Here is an 18,212-nt window from a genome sequence, read left to right as displayed (position 1 = left end):
ATTAAGTCTCTGCAAATTGTTATAAAGTTACACAAGGTTGGTTTTAACAAAAAAATATAAGTTCTCATTGAAGTAAAATCAATATTAGATGAAACATAATGACTTACAAACAGATATCTATAGTAATGAAAAACTGATCCTTAATTAAATCATTAAATGTAGTTCAACATTTTCAACAGGATCAACATTTTGTTTAAACACATTTCTGTTTTATATATTTGTTTTCTGTTTATAAACACCAAATCATTTTAATTCCTAAGGTATATTATTTTCAAAAGTTTTAACAACTGTTCCATTGAAATTTATGCATCCTAAAGTCTAAATTAAAATGTTCAAACAGGTTTGCTCAACTACTCAAGGGAAATGACTCCTGCAGTTTGTACTAGTCAATATCAATGGTTCTTTCCCCTGCTTCACTTTGTCTTGATGATCAAAGCCTATTTACAAAGTCTCATAACGATCCAATCAGAAATAGTCACTAAAGTGTTGACAAGCTCAAGTAGTCAGATGCAAGATCACCTTTTCAAAATTCAAAACTGTATCCATCCAAGACGATGATATAAGTATACTAACTATGTTTGCTCAAAATCAGATCACATCCAAATTAGAGCCTAGTACACCTAGATAATATATGCCAATCTCACTCACTACTAAATTCCTTTGGGAACTTGATCATACAGACCTATATTCCAAGCTTTATAAAAATGAATTAGAATGAATGAATCAAGAGTCATAAAAAAAAAATGGATGATAAATAAATAACCATTTATAAAAAATTTAAGGTTTGAGGAAGCAGAGAGTTAGTTATGTAAATTTTAGAAAACCACTGATCTTAGGGAGATCACTGACCTACACACCAAAATAAAATCAACGGAAATAGCTGATCATCAAAGATGGTGTTTGGTTAGATATCAGATCTGCATAATTGTCATTCTGAAGCAATTCCATACTGCAATAAGTGTTTTTGTATAGAAAATCCCCCATGTCAATGCCACCATTAATGAAGCAATTCCATACTGTAGTCAGTGTTTTTGGATAGAAAACCCCCCATGTCAATGCCACCATTAACGCAAGAGTAGTGATAGCAAGATTTTCCAATGGTTAATATGGTCCCATGTTGGAGGTCAGAGAGTACCATTTTCAAATCAGTTACATATTATATGATTTAGTAATTTTGCAAAAACTCCTTGTCTGCATAACCTTCTATTTAAGAAATTAACCACATAAAAATGTTCTGAATGGCATAATTTTACTATAGGAACAACTGTATATTTCAAGAAAGAAGTTAATTTTATTATATATTTAAAAAATCTATGCACATCAATATGGCCACCTGGTCTGAAGTAGCTTTATCAAGACCCTGTATGTCACACTGGCAATATTTTAATGTAGGACCAATTACTTATATTCTGAATCATTTCAGTGAAAACCTTTCACTTGTTTGACAATAGCTCCAAAGGTAATAAAACTGATTTTCATGATGGCAGGCATGGTCATCATGTTGGAGGTCTGCTCAGAACCACTTTGATATAAAACCATCCTGGTATCAAAACGTGTAATAGTGGAAACCTTCTGTATATATGATCATCTATTCAAAAGAAATAATGAGTCATTGAATGAAAACATCATGTCAATATAACCATTTGTTTAGGAGTAGTACTGATCTGATAAAAAAAATTCAAGATGGCCACAGTGGTGTCCACCTTGGATATCCAAAGGATACAATTGACATTTAGGCCCCACTAAATGTTGGCATAAGTATATACACAAAGTTTACTGGCAATCCTCCTAGTAGTTAATGAACTACAATATCAAAATTGTGCCAATGGATTACAACATATAGATAACAGGGTAAGAGGCTATCATATAAACTCTTCTGGCCTACGACCAGCAATGCTTAAAAAAACTCCTTATAATTTCTTAGTAGAAAAGAAAGACAAGTGGATTACTCAAACAAAAATAGGTAGTGAGCAGGTTTCACAGATGTACACAACTGGACCATGTAGAGTAGGTTCTCAAGTCAATTTTACACAGTGAATGCTGTAACACTCTTAAAAATGAATGAATCCATCAAGTTCCATGACTCTATATGAAATAGATTCAGGGAAATGGAGTAAAATGCACACAATGTTAACACTTGTGGGGAAAACGAATGATAATAAGCTCACCAAGGCCTATCTTTTAAGCCCATCCCAAGCTTTTGGTAAAATTGCATTGTATTACTGTGTTTAAGAAACTAATCACATACAAAATATTGATATTGAGGTACAGACATACAGATGGACAGAAAGGGAAACTGATATCAAAGAGATCACTATATGAGGTCTTCCATCAAGGTGGGGTTGACAACAAAAAACCATCAGTGATAACAATGTCATCAGAAAAGTGACAGCTATGTTCTGCCCAAGATTTTGATGTGGGACAAATATTATAAATTTCTTTAGACCACTTGAATTTGATAACATATCCATGCTTCAGCTAAGGTCACATCTCTCTGTACCAGTAAATGACAAAGCAACCATGCATGTTACCATAACCCAATACCATGACCCATTTTGGCAGACATTTCTACTCCAAAGAAATAGTACAGTTAGTCTTGGATTTTGAATGGTAGAGTAATTAAATAAAAATGATGGCACCCTTCCCTAGATAACAAGGCTGGTAATTAAATTTTCCTGTTAGAAATTAAATAAGAATTAAAAGGATAGGAGACAGACACATAATGCAGAGAATTCTTAAAATATTGTATAGTACATATTAATAAATACTGTAATATATCCAACAAACCAATATTCAAGATAAAAAATATGAAAATGGTGCTGACCTGACATGCAGGAAAGAACATTTTATATCCACAAGCCCATAAGCAGTATGATAGAATTTACCTATTACTATTTCAAAATCAACTTTTAAACTAAATTTTCATAAACATGCACACTTTCATGTAACAGATCATAGGACTGACTGTTCAAGCAAAGGATGCAAGATTGGATCAAATGTGAATAAGAGAAGGTGCTTCTAGAGTACATATTAGACCCTAACAAGAAAGAAGTATATAGGATACTGTCTACAAGGAGTATTCACTGAAACAAAACAAAACAAAGGAATCAGAATTTTAGTATTCTCCTCAAAAATGTGTTTCATTCATTTGATGTTAGGTTGATTCAGTTCATCTAGCTCTAGCTTAAAATCTGATTAGTATTCAATTTAGGATATCATTAAACCAACAGTCTTTCAAAAACTGAATTTTTAAAACTAATCTCCTCCCATTTTAGAAAGGATTATAAATCCCCAAATACAGTACTCCCCCATTATAATTCCATCCATGGGAGTAATAGATTATACTGCCTTATACTGAGACAACCTTGTATTTAAGTACATAATATAGTACTCAATCATTATAATCCTGTCGACGGGAGCCAGGGAAAATACTGCCTTTCACTGATATGACCTTATTTAAGTACATGATACAGTTTTCGTTAATTATAATGACATCCATGGGAGCCATTCAGTATACTGCCCAATAGTAAGGCCATCTTATAATTAAGTACATGATACAATACTCCCTCATTGTCCATGGGAGCCATTCAGTATATTGCCTTATAATAAGGTCTCCTTACAATGAAGTACATGATACAGTACTCCCTGATTATAATGATGTCCATGGGAGCCATTCAGTATATTGACTTATAGTAAGGCCATCTTATAATTAAGTACATGATACAATACTCCCTCATTATAATGATGTCCATGGGAGCCATTCAGTATACTGCCTTATAGTAAGCCTCCTCACAATGAAGTATATGATACAGTACTCCCCGATTATTATGTTGTCCATGGGAACAAGATTATACTTTCTTTCTGCCTTATAATGAAGAAAATGACACAGTACTTCCTCATAATAATGCTGTCCATGGAGTCATACAGTATACTGCCTTGTAGTGAGACCACCTTAAAATGAAGCACATGATTTATACAGTTTTGCTGCCCATAAAGTAATGGCATCCATGACAATGCTTGACTTATAACAGGGACTGTTATATTGAAGGGCTTATAATAAGGGAATGCTGTACTAATGATATACAATGAAACCTGCCTGTAAAGACCACTCAATAATAATACAATTGTAATTCTGAACAGGTCATTAAATATAAATGATCAGATCTATTAAAGCGTTCAGAAATATTGTTCTTTTAGCACAGGTGTCCTTTATAAGGCATTATATCTAAGACAGGTTTCAAAGTATCATGACCTGCCAAGCTGAACAAAGGTATCATACACACTATATGAAATGCAATTCTTTATCTGAAAGGGCATTTCAATGGCAAATTCTAGCAGAAATATAAATAACGCCACATCTACAGCACAGATCAATCCAAGCTTTTCATTTATACTTACTTCTTCTTCCAAGGTCTGTAATGAAAGTGCCATACATTGTTTACATTGGACTGTTAGCAAGTTAAAAAGAAGCAAATTATCCTGTACAACTGTGTACATGTGCACTGATAAAAATAAACATTTATGTGAAATAATAAGAGTAATTTGCATGCATGACATTTACAGTGTTAACCCAGGGGTTCAAATGGAATGAGAATCAATCTGCATTCAGCATGTTCACCATAACTGAACCAATTCATGTTTAAATCAGAGAAAGCGATTGAAAATTTTTGTAAACTAAATAAAATATAATTTTTAAAAAATATTTAACATGAATTAATTGGCACAAGAATAGTAAACATATTTCCATCAATATAATGCATCCCCAACTATGAAGAGTCTAAACTGATATATATGGTCACGTGTGCAATGGCAAATCATTGTCTACACTGCTTGCTGCAAATAAACAGTTTAGACTCTTGGTGAAATTTTCTAATAGCAAAATACGTAAACTATCTATAGTGTATGAAAGTGAATTAATAAATTTTTACAAGTTAAAGACAGTCGTGTTTTGAGTGTAAAATCCGCAGCTGGTGGAGATAACAATATTCTCAGCTGATTTTATAAGAATTGCAGAAAAGTCGCACACAAACTTGCACACTTGTACCTTCTGGACGGGCACCTTGTTCCATTTGGGTGCCCATCCAGAAGGTGCAAGAGTGCAACACACTCAGACACAGGCTATTTATAGAAGCCTTTTCCACATCTTGTTTTTATCCTTCTTTCAATCATTATCGATACCACAGTACCAACATTCACTGATGATCTCAATTCTGTGTGATTTTCTTACTGAACTGTTTTTGTTCTAGCATAGTAGTAATCCTTTGCAATTTTACTGTCTGGAAAAGGTGTGCGAAATAAATTGCCAGCAACACCGGTAACTGAAAGAGGAAGGTTAATTTCTAAAAGAAATTTAATAAACTGAATTTCGATCAAATTACATCAAGGTTCTCTCTGGTATTTATATATGTCATAAGTTCAGGCTGAGTTGTGTATGATGAAGCAGCAAGCTGGTGTTTATTAGCTTTTTCATGCTCTTGTATTTCATGGGCGCCTTCATGCCCAATAGCGAAATCACATTACACAATTTGCAAAACATAAAGTTTTCTCCTTTACTAGATGGTTTCACAAATCTAAACAAGACGGCACAATTGTCCTTCCAGTTCTGTTTTCTTGTCTTTCCTGGAGAAAATTCTGAGTTTTCTGCTTTCCTATTCAACATGATTAGACGTGAGATACAGTGACAGGAGTAGCTGTTTGCGAAATCCAATATGGCAGATAAAGAGAGGCATGGTAGCCTCCATTTTGAATGAATGAATCATATTGTAGAACTGTATTTCTATATATGTGCAATACATTTCTATCAGAATGGAACCAAGTGCCCATTGGAAACTGAAATTTCCAAGGAAATTTTTATTATTTTTAAAATTTAAAAGAATATGTATTTTTTGCAAAAAAACCACACTCATATTCAGGTCCAAAATACAGAAAAAAACGGGACACTTGGCATCTATGATATATGAATATGTATGTAGTGTAATAGAATGTATTAATTTATTATTTTCTTGTACCCAAAAAACTATTTTGATGTCAACAAAGCAATTGTAAAGATACTTCGTAGAAGTTGGAAACCCTGGGTACACGTGCAAATACTGAATTATTTGAAAATCTGTTCCAAATTAAGCCACTATAACACATGAATAATACAGCAAATCGGAAAACAATGAATGTGTAAAAAGTGTTTAAAACTGAAATAATATGAGGCAAAATGTTAAGCAGAAAGCAAATAATAAACTTCTACTATTTACATAGAAATGTGAGGAACATAATGATTTTTAAAAAAAAAACCACCCCATTTAAGATAAGGACACTTACCTCATCCTGTGACAGCATTCAAAGAGAGAAAAAATATTTAATACCTTGCATCGTCGGTACATTTTGCAAATTGATATCTGCATCACAGTTTTACCCATTTCTGACATTTAGCATACTGGAAAATTAACCAAGGCAGAGTATATGGTATTCTTCTAAAGTTGCCTATCAAAGACTGAACAGGTGCAAAATGACCCCAAAAACATGACAACGCATAAAGAGGTCACCAGAATAATTCCCCATGTAATTTATAGAAACATTACCTTGTATCAACAGGGATGATGTAAAAATAGTTAAATTTATATACAAGAACATAACAGTCAAAGGAATACAAAATAAATATCTAGGAGAATTTGTGTACCACACACACACATTTTTGCAAATTTTAAAGTAAAAGAAATGTTGAAGATATTACCTCCCACTTGCTGTACTTCTTCTCTATATCAGCTGATACTATAGTCTATGGAAAGAAAAAGTACAGATTGATACAGATGAGATGATACAATAATAGAACATACACAAAATGTCAATATTTTTTCATTCTACCATCCACAATAATCATAGAACAACATCAGAATGAAAATTGCTATTGTTGGATGCTGGCAAGTAGATGAAACTTTTTACATTTCTGGCTGATTTAATTTGTCACTTATTTCTTCCCATTTTTGTTTGAAATCATAATCAATTATCATATTAAAAACAAAGCAGCTCATGTGTATTAAAAAAGCTAGGTTACTGGATATTTGAGAAAAAAATTCTAATTCAAATTGGAGCCAGAGTCCCTAAATATTGGCCCATGAATTTTAAAGTAAAATTTGATTATCTGCATCATGAGATCAAGAACCAGATTATGCTGTTTTTATGTAACCTTCATGATGTGCTCGTCTGGGTTGAATGGAATTAAGATCATACAGACATGACTGGTCCCCGGTGGCCTAAGTGGTTAGACCATCTGCCTAAGATGCAGGTTCCAACCCTGACCTAATCATACCAGACTTATAAAAACAGTAAGAGCAGTTGCCTCTCTTGGCACTCATTGTTAAAAGGTTGGGCAGCCTGGTTACAGGATGTGACTGGGTGGGACATGATGCTACATGTCTGTGGCATGATGCCCTAGTGCTAGACATCATAATAAACTGCCACACCCACCTGCTACCACCGACACACCAACTCACTCAATCGCTCACTCACTCACTGGTCCAGATAATACAAGTTCCAACAACAATGGAGTCTGGACACAGCCAGAATTCTGTGTTTGTAAAGCAAGCATTCCCATACTTCCCTGTTTTGACCTAAAATATCTTAGCTTTAACCTCTTGGGTAGGACACCTGTGGGTAAGGACTGCCTGAGTAGGATAATGTCAGTTAGATATGTGCATTTGTCCCGTCATACTGAGCAAATATATATATGTTTATAAGGTGCTGATCTTGACAGTTTTCAAGTTAGAATCCAGGGGTTAATTTCACTAGAAAAGAATGGGACCTTGAGCCAATTTAGTTGTGTGGATAAATTAGTCTTTTCATGCCCAGTAAGCAGATACACTGTAATGGGCTGAGATGTCGATAGTTTCCCAGTTATAGCCCAGTCCATGTCGAGATGAACCCTGATGTCCAAGTCAGTTTCATGCTGAAATTCATCTCATCATTTCCAGAAAGTGTATATATGACTGTAAGGCAGGGATCTCAATAGTTTCCAAGATATGACACCAGGGCTAAGTTCCTGTAGGTAGGAACAGACCCAAGGGTCAATGTCAGCTGCACATATAATTTGTCTTTTCATGACCAGCAAGTGGTTATGATGTGGTAAGGTGAGGATCTCAATAGTTTCCTAGTTATGACACCAGGACTAAGTTCCTGTAGGTAAGAACATACCCAAGGGTCAATGTCAGCTGCACATATAAATTTGTCTTTTCATGACCAGCAATTGGTTATAATGTGGTAAGGTGAGGATCTCAATAGTTTCCATGCTATGACCCAATGGGAAATACAAGGGAATCACCCAGGCATCTCAATCTGACATGTGTCAACACCTGACTCAATGATCACTTGTGCCAATTCTCAGACACATGAAAAATAAACTCCCCCAGTTATTTTAAATTATGTAAGATTACAAATGCAACCACACCAGCATGGGCGTGATCAAAATTCCAAATGAGCTCGTACCATTCGCATCCAAAGGACTAACAATGACCCAAGTTCAAGTCTCCCATTTCTAGCTGTTTTGGTGTTGGAAGAGTCCGAGGTCAATTCACACATATCAATGTACATATTGACGTGTACAATATTTTCATGCTTCTTTGAAAGCACATGGATAACTATATTATGTTTCAACTGCAAACTATAATAGAGGGATTGCTGTTCTATACTTTCAGATTTTTTTGATTATACTGTGGATGATTCAATTTTATCAGGTAAGTCATATCTGCAGTCAAGAAAGGAATTGTAGCTATAAAGAATCAATATATGTCTGCAAATATGAAAACACAGAACAGCTAAATAATTCAAACACACTCTGCAAAACTCAAAATTAGCTGAACAAGCAGCAGTCTGTAGCACCATGTTCCATGAGGAGTCATGCCATAAAAGTTTGCAACATATATCTTGTACAGCTCTGCATCACATGCTTGGTCATAACATGATGCATATCACAATACTTGTGTGACAATACAATACATAATCCAATATGTACCGTACAGTTAGCAGTTGATGCAATGCATAGTGCAAAACAGGAGTGATAATACACAAAGTATTGATATATATTCTTCAACCGTGTACATTTGTTTTTTAATGTAATATCTGACAGCACCCTCATGAAGTTTTAAATGTCAAGCAAGGTAATAATGTCAACTGAATAAACAGGGACTATTTTTTCAGACTCTGCATATGGTTTTGTTGCTAACTGAACAATGCCTTTGTCGCTGTTTGACTTGGAAACCAAAATTATTTCCAGATGGGAGCCCTAAATACAGTGGAAGGATGTTTAAGAGTTTGCCTGATATTCTGAACTTGGCAAATCATTATAGAATTGGAAGTAACTTTTTCTGTATCAACACAAAATTTTTAAATTACCTTTCATACCTAAATTTGTAATAAAAAACAGAAATGTTCAAAATATGAGTCATTTATCATATATTATAACCATATCTGAATAAAGATGATTCCATGTTTTGACGTTAATACTGGTGGTTTCTCTTTCTCTGATGGGAAACCAGTCTGAAAACCAATGTCTAGAAGATGGATAATAATATACAAAGAAAGAAGAGAGCTGAAACCTTACGACAAAATCATACGGTTGTTTACAACAATTCTGTCAACATCAGTACTGCTGAATAGAGACACCCGTCATGTGACTGCAAGACAGACAAATTCATACCTCTTGCAACGGCATTTTTATCTTGAGAATTTCCCCATATCTTGAAAGTACCTCCCAGGTGGCATGAACTTTCATGTACCGGATTTCAGGGTCACTCTGAAATATGAAATACTGCTTTAGTACATGGAATGCTGAATACAGAGTAACAAGCCCAGATAACAAATGCTTATAAAGACAGCATCTAAAAAATATTTGTCTTAATTGTCTATACATTCAGTCACTATATTAAGGGTATCTGTCCTTCATGGACAAAATGTTAAAAGTCTCAACAGTGTACATTATGTACATGTTTCACTGTACTCCTAATTAAAATGACTAATTATAAAGGTAAGATTTAACAAAATATTTTATTGTAAATAAAAAAATGTATAGTTTTATAGATAATCAAATGCAATTCTAAAGCTTTATCAATGTCAATGATATGACAATTTTTTGGGAAACAATCTCCTTGTGAGAAAGAAATTATATAAGCTTGACAGAAAATTCCCACACAGAACTTGTGGGTAGAAACTTTGCAAAGCCTCACTCCTGCCTACAAATTCTGACCTTCAAGTGGGATTTCACTACCAAACACTGCTGAGATTATATTATCACGCTGGTGAGATTACCTTATCACACCAGTGGGATTACCCTATCACACACCAGTGGGATTACCATATCACACACCAGTGGGATTACCCTATCACACACTAGACAAATTACCCTATCACACACCAGTGTATATGATGGATATCAGTAAGATTGCCATGCTTTTTAAAGCAAGCATTTCTGGTGTTCATTTTTCATATTTTGCCCTGCTAGAAATTGATTATTTCTTGTGATCTTTACTGAAAGGAATCAGAAATGATTTATTTTAGAAAATCTGCATTTTTAAACCAAGAGCTGTTTCTGTTTTGCGCTTCTCTCATACCATCTAAAGACTATGTACCAAAACCGGATGTATTACTAGAAACAAAGACAGCTGCTGAAATTCATTAAAATTTGCATGTGACAAAAACGTTAACTTCCCCTGTTTAAATGCCTATGCTGGTATGAGTAGTCTTTTAGGTTGTTTTAAATCTGGAACAAAAGTCCATACAAATTATACACCACTGTGGGGACAAAATACAGAAGGACTTGTGGTTTTTATTAAATGTGGACTAAAAATTGACCTGAAAGTCAGCATATTTCTATGAAGAGTGTGTATACCACGGTAGTTGGGAGCCATAGAACCTGACCATGTTATAGACAAAACCATGTTATAAGCAACCAGATCAGTTAGCTGAAGGAATTATGCATGTACCCAAAAAAATTTGCAAGGTTAGGTAATAAATGCAGGCGGTAAATATGTGCTTCACTGGCACAGTTTCCATCTGAATCGATGCATATTAAGTGGAAAATACACTTGTAGTGAAAATAGAGAAGGCATATAGAATATTTTACTTTATTCAGAGAACCACAAATTGGTACATATACTTGTATACTGTTTATACATACATGTTTAATGTATAGCATGATTAGAGTATCAACACCGTGTACTCACCCGCAAATCTCAACACATACATTGAATCCACAACAGTAATTCCATCGAAAATATGCACACACACAGAGATTTAAAATATTCAATAATTCTGTCACAGGTCATATAGGTCTGAATTCAATGGAAAATGATAGCACAATCACATAACAAATGATGAAGCACATTTACTTTTCGGTACGTCCTGAGTCGGTAATAGTTAGTTTGCATTTGAAACTGCCATTGGTAGTTTTCATAAGCATAAACGTTTTCCCTGCAAAAAGGAACCTTTCACAACACAGTAAATATGTTCCAGTCACGTTGGAAAATGAAAAAATCCATCAGATTCCATGGCTTTTAATTAAGTTTGGTACTGACATCCTTTGAAGAAAAGTTCTTTGTTTTAATTGAAGATTGTAGTCGACTTTCTTTGATGAAGGGTGCATGCATTATTGAAGTCACTGCTAAAGGCCAGCTTTGGACAACCAAACAAATGCCCATTTCTAATTGTGGTGGCAACATCAAATAATTGTATTGCATGATCGAGACTGATTTTTTTTCCATTTTCTAAGTGCATTTTCATAACAATCGGTGCTTCAAAGGTAATGTGTTTTCATTGAAATTTCAGCAACTATTTTATCTGTGTACATTTTTTAAAAAGGAATTGGCCTTCATTTGGTAGATTGTAGTTACTGTTCCTCCCTGCCTACTGAATAGACTAACGAGTAAGATGTTGTTTTGGGTTTTTTGTTGGTTTTTGTTTTACATTTGTGGTAGTGGAGTGATGCTGCCTTTCATGCATGCATCAGAAATTTAACAAAGGGTCAATGGACGATAGAGATGCAGGTGCTCTGGTCTGATGACAAGGATTATTACAGAAAATGTCAGTGTTCTGAAGGATTAAATTCTGAGTGAAAGAAGAGGAATTTTACATACCATCCACAAATGTCAGCCTTTGTAAATATATTAATTACTAGCCACGAAAGATAGATTACGAGATAATGCCTCACCTGGTTGATCTCCCTACCAGAAAAGTCAACAACAAAAAAGTGGACATCTCACAACACAGAGTACTCATGCCTGATGTCAACGTAAGCGGATTATGATATAACAATACACTGTTAAGATGGTTTGTCAATATATTGACAAAGAAATTGTTTATGTAACAACAGATAAATTTCAGTGCATTTTATATCAAGCTTGCGGCTTCCTGTCATAGGGTCTGTGAATTTCTCCACTCCAAACCAATGGTCGTATATAAAAGTTTAAACAGCCAACAATGTCGCCAATAAAAACAATTGTCAGATGGTATAATTTGCTGCCAATAAGGAAAAGAAAATCACAGTTAGCGACATTGGTGAAGCCCTACACAATCCCAGAATTACTTTTTTACATGTTATTTTTTGTACCTTCAAGAAGAAATAACTATTTTTTTGTGTACGAGAAAAATACATATAAAATTTCAGGAGCCACGCCACGATCATCTTGTATTATTCATGTGTGATCTCTTCCCCAAAACAATAATAAACTTTTTACATTTTTTCGTACTTTTAAGAAAGAATTTTTCTTCATGTACAAGAAAAATACATGTATATAAAATTTCGGGAGCCATGCCACGATCGTGTTACATCCGAATTCGTGTTATAAGGGTACGTGCTATAGTGGGGTCATACTATACATTGAAGATTCTGCTATATTAATTTAGGCCTCCTGGTGGTCCCATAAACTTTATTTTGAAAGATCTCAATTCAATGTTAGTAAATCCTGCTTGCCTGAATTTTGCCCTCATTCCAGCCATATCCTTAACACATATTACTATATGGAAACTATAATATTACCTGCATTCCAGCACTTTTTAAAAGGATCATTTCTGCAAAACCTCCAGGTTTTTTCCTTCATAAATTGTTTTTCTTATAAAGCTATACAGTTATGGCCCTTACTAAACAAAATCAAAAACATGTTGTTTTTAAAAACTGTGCACCTTGAAAATCAAGAGCTGTTTTTAATTTGAGACTCTCCCACGACACCTGAATTATGCTTATGACCATGTGTGACAAATACATTAAAAATGTTAACTTTGCTAAACTGCATATGTTGGTATGAAGTCTTTTAAGCAAGGGTAGTTTTAAATCTGGACAAAAAGTCTTTTAACATTATATACCTTGAATAAAAGACTTAAAATTTGTGGTTTAAATCCAATTATGTCAAGCTGGTATAATAACATCTACTTTTTCATTGTAATGTGATTACAGACTATCTTTAATGTAGTCATTATCAAGCACACCAAAGGCAAGGGATTCTGAGCTGAAAATTGACCAAGCAGTTGGCAGACTGAAAGCAGAGGGATGATTTTGCTATATTAATTTGGGCTGCCTGAAAGCGCCAATTTCCATTGGCGGCCACAGAATTTTCTTTGAAATATCCATAATCTTGCTTGTCAGAACTTTTTCCACATTCCATTCATATCCTTAACCTGTGTTTCTAAATTGAAACCCTCGTTTTAACTTTTTTCATATCACAAGTCATATTAATCAAGCTAAAGCTTGTTAACAAGTGCATTTAATCATAATCAGACAAGGTCAAAGCTGGAAAATTGTAAAAAATTACCTCTCTAGAACCAGATCAGGGCACTGTTGGTGAAAAGAGATGGAAGCTGGCATACAAAGTTCAAAATTGTCAGTTGAAACTACTGTTTTTGCATGTTTTCATGTTCAATGTTTAAAAGCCTGATGAAATATTAATAGATGTTGATAAAAAAAACATTACTTTTTCTTATATACTGCTTCATTACAGATGTTGTATAACAAAAAACAGCAACCTCAGACATAGGTTAGTCCTAAATCTGCAACTGTGTTTATACCTGAAGGCCTCTTTTCATACATCTGTATAATTAAATATTGGATACAGTGATTATTTTCACTACAGTAGAACCTGTCTTAAAAGACCACCCCTTATGCCAAAATAGTATGGTCTCTCAATATAGGTGGTCTCTCACAAGTCAAAATATTAGATTATATCAATACATCTGTGCAATGAAAATCTGGTTTCTCAAGACAGGTAGTCTATTATAATAGTGGCAGGGTTTTCCTTATCAGCCAGGAGCCAGGTGATTTACCTGGCTACTTTTATTTACACACGGCTACTTAATAAAAAACAACCTGTATCCCCACTGGGGGAGGTCTCCCCACCCCCCACGCCTGCTTCATAAACAAAATCTCCCTCCAATTTTAAATCTAATAGAACATCATGTGCAGTGGTCTTGAAATACAGGTTTTACTGTAGCAATGGACACAAGTACATCCACTGCATCATAATTTGCTTCAGAATGGGTGCCACAAATTAAATTTTCACTTGTTTTTCATGGAGCAATGTAATTTCTACTATCCATGATCATCAAATTAGCACCAAAATTCACTATAAAACGAAAAAACTTTTTGTCCCATCTTTTCACCTTCCTCTTTGTAGTGAAAATTTACAAAAAGTCAACAGTTTGCACTGATGCATTGTATTGAAACAGGAGGGGGTGCAAGAGTGTCATGAAATCAATACAAGGCAAAGTGAACTTCACTTTTTGGGCCCCATTTAGGTGTGAAAAGTGTATAAAGTAACTATTTCTACTGAATCACCCCCATAGTATGGATCTATAAGTAACCAGATTCTCCAAAATATGTGCAACATCGGGGAAAATGATAAGCAAACAGACTGCTACTCAATTTTCACTGTGACAGATACATGCTCCTTTCTTATTTTTGTATCTAGCTCCTTGGTTAATTGACAATACATACTGGTTACACACATTTTGTGTTTTCGATTACTTGAAATCAACATGTAGCCTAAGATTCATTTGCCATGATATGCTCTCAGTGACATGACCCTGTGCGAAATACTAAATTGCTTTTTTAATCAAAACAAAGTAATTCAGTTGACTTTACTACCATTCAGTCTAGCTTTTATGAATCCTATACTTTTGTTTCACGCAAATAATTTCATTATTTTGTCATCACTAAGTAAATTAAAATGATAAAAATTCATATGAAATCACATTAACAAGAAATTTGCGTACATTGAAACGCACAAGCTGAGAGATACTTGTAATTAACTTCTAATGTAAATAATATAAAATAAATAAAAATAATAATAAAAATTAAAAAAATAATAATATAAAATTTCTTTTCATTCTTTGTTCATTGTAAAGAGAATATAGTTTTTAATAGTGTTCATTATTCAAGTCAGCTTGGTAAATATGCTGCAAAGATTCCTATTCATTAAGAAAACAGAACTCTGAGATGAAATTGAAAGTACAATATGATCACAGGGCACCTTTATTCCAGACAAACCTTTTAGAAACAAGCAAAATTATTATAATGCAGCCTAAACTTGTATTATGTCAGATGAATAAACAGATAAAATTCATTTTAAGGACTGGTTATTAAAAAATCTGTTTTTTATGCCAAGAACTCAACAACAGTAACTTCTACTACCACTTCTATTTAAGAAAGCAACTTCCCTACAAGCAAGAATAAAATTATAGAATTAATTTTGGTCGCCACTATACACAAACCCTTGTAAAATGTATGTTTTAATCTGCTATCCCTGCAATCACTAATGTTACTGACTGAAAACAAGAGTCCCTTAAACTAACAGATGTTCTACTGTCTGGAAAGAGTTTTGAGGTATTCAAGATAAGACCATTTCTTCCTTTTAAGTACAGAGTGCTTAAACCATTTCTGCTATTCTTCTATGATAAGAGTTTGTTTCAAATTAGTTGCTACAATATTTTCGTTTAGGCAAAACCAAACACCATTTAAAGACTTCTGCTGAAAATCCCACGCTAATATTATATCCATTCAGGAGAATTAGTGACAAGTTTCAAACATGTTCATTGAGCCAGCCATCCTATGAATTCTTTTGGTGAAAACCCTTATGTTGATATGACTGTCAAATCAGGAGAAGTGATCACGATGGCCACCATGAAGACCATACTGAACATAAGATTTGCATCATTTTCATTCATGGCTAATTAGACACCAGAAGTCTTCTTGTAAAACCCCATGATGATATGATTGTTTCCATTTTGGAGCAGCAACAAGAAGGTTTTCAAGATCATGGCAATATTTGCAGTCAGATCAGCAAAATTTTCATTCAGGGCCATAAAGACTGCACAAGAAGCCTGCTGGCGAAAATCTCAGGTCAATACAAATTTCAGCTTGGGAGGAGTTAAGAGATAGGATAATTTTCAAGACAGCTTGTGTGTTGACCATATTGGATATCAGATCAGCAGCATTTGTTTTAATATTCACATCCAACTACACCGCATGAGACGTCCGAAAACCCTATTCAATAATAGTAGTGACAACAAGATTTTCAAAACAATTCCTATGGAGGCCATATTAGAAGTCCAAGCAGCACTATTTTCATTTGAATCAACCAGACCTTGGGATGAATGCAAGTATAGTTTCATGGCAATCTTCCAAGTAGTTTGGAAGAATTAGCAATAACAAACTTGTACCAATGTATGGATGGACATCAGATGAGAGACAACAGGCCATACCATAAGCTCAACCAAACAAGACACCTATGTCGCACTATTTGTTATACTGGCAAAAACAAAAATTATACGTTACATCATCTAGCTCAAGCTGCAGTCCCTCCTCAAGTAGGTTGTGATGGAAAACCTCACGTGCTTTCTTTGCCTTCTCAGTGTTTTCATCTTCCTTCTCTGGTCTAGTCCATGCCAATATGTAGTCAATCCTTGATTTTCCATCATTGAAGAATAGGTTCCTACCCTGTAACACAAAAATGATCTTAAAAATTAGTCATCGTCAATATTGAGTTAATTCCCAAAGAGACATAATACAGTCCACTCTCTTTTTTTCCTACTATTTTCAAATAACTAATGATTACTAGAAATATTTCTGTACCCTAAACTTTGTTAATAATGTATGTCTTATTGGCTAAGCAACAAATTCAGTGACAAGCTTGGGCTACCCATAGTAATTAAAGCCCAACTTTTATTATAGGTCTGACACGTTACTGGTACAATAAAAACAACCTAATTGAGAAGCTTTTTATATTCCCATTTTACATAATAAATAACTCAATCACCTTTCGTCTTACACCAGGGATGGGTTCTGATATTTCACTTCCTGATGGTTCTTCTTGTATGTCCTCTGAAAAAGATAAACAATAATTCACAGTACTGTTTCAATGTAATAAGACCGGTTGCTAACTTTCAACATCTTAAATTCCACATAACAAAACATGTCATAAATTTTCAAGATGGTCTTCAGATCCATGTAACAAGAAAAAGTCATCAACTTTCAAGATGGGCTCAAAATCCATTCCTTTTCAATGAGACCAGTATTTATACTCTGTATGGGTTGCATGAAAGAGACCAGAAATTTTAACCAGTTTCTTTTTGGATGTTGCAGCAAGTTTTTCCAACTTATCCCCTTTACATGCACTGTAAATCAAAATATTTCATTTCTCTAAATTTCATTAAATTCTGCATATTGTAAATTCATGTTCACTTGCATCAATATTTGTAAAAATGCCATATTCCTCAGTACTTAAATATATTTATTGAGGTAGGAGTTGTAAAGTCAAGGAAGGATCATCGTTCGTGGATTCCTGAAAGATGTAGTTTGTAGCAAACATGAATTCCACAAAAACTAGTACCCCAAGAAATATTGTTACTTTACAATACTATCGCTAAATATTTTTGCAATCCGCTCATTTGCAAATTTAGTTTATGTTTGTGAAAGATTACAGTGTATAAATGGAAAGTAACAGTAATTATTCCAGAACAATGCTTGCAATGCAACTCAAGTGTACAATGTGGCAGTGTTTTTGCAAAAGTTTTGAACAAGTGATATACTATTACAATAAACACTGAAAGACAAAATTCTGAATGAACGAAAGGAATTTCTGGAAAAAATAAAATACAACATTTTTCTACAACCATCTAATAAGGAGGACATGTAAAACTATGCCTTTTGGAAATGAAGAGGTGGCCTAGCTGACAAGTGAGACGTG

General features: G+C 34.2%; 1 protein-coding gene across 1 annotated transcript in view; it reads right to left on the bottom strand.

Moving 5' to 3' along the window:
• Positions 1 to 18,212, bottom strand: part of LOC149797108 (anoctamin-1-like) — a 165,987-nt gene that overhangs the window by 75,914 nt on the left and 71,861 nt on the right. The window contains exons 4-7 of the mRNA XM_089960712.1: positions 17,283 to 17,347; positions 16,802 to 16,963; positions 9,683 to 9,778; positions 6,725 to 6,769 (exon numbers count right to left, since the gene is read on the bottom strand). Of these exons, the coding sequence (XP_089816838.1) occupies positions 6,725 to 6,769; positions 9,683 to 9,778; positions 16,802 to 16,963; positions 17,283 to 17,347 (368 nt within the window). The remainder of the gene's footprint in view (positions 1 to 6,724; positions 6,770 to 9,682; positions 9,779 to 16,801; positions 16,964 to 17,282; positions 17,348 to 18,212) is intronic.

Source organism: Sinohyriopsis cumingii, chromosome 6 (genome assembly GCF_028554795.1).
Source record: "Sinohyriopsis cumingii isolate HCF-2022 chromosome 6, ASM2855479v2, whole genome shotgun sequence".
In the NCBI taxonomy this organism is placed as follows: Eukaryota; Metazoa; Mollusca; class Bivalvia; order Unionida; family Unionidae; genus Sinohyriopsis; species Sinohyriopsis cumingii.
Note: the sequence above shows the minus strand (reverse complement) of the source record. Positions and strands in the feature narration are given on the sequence as shown.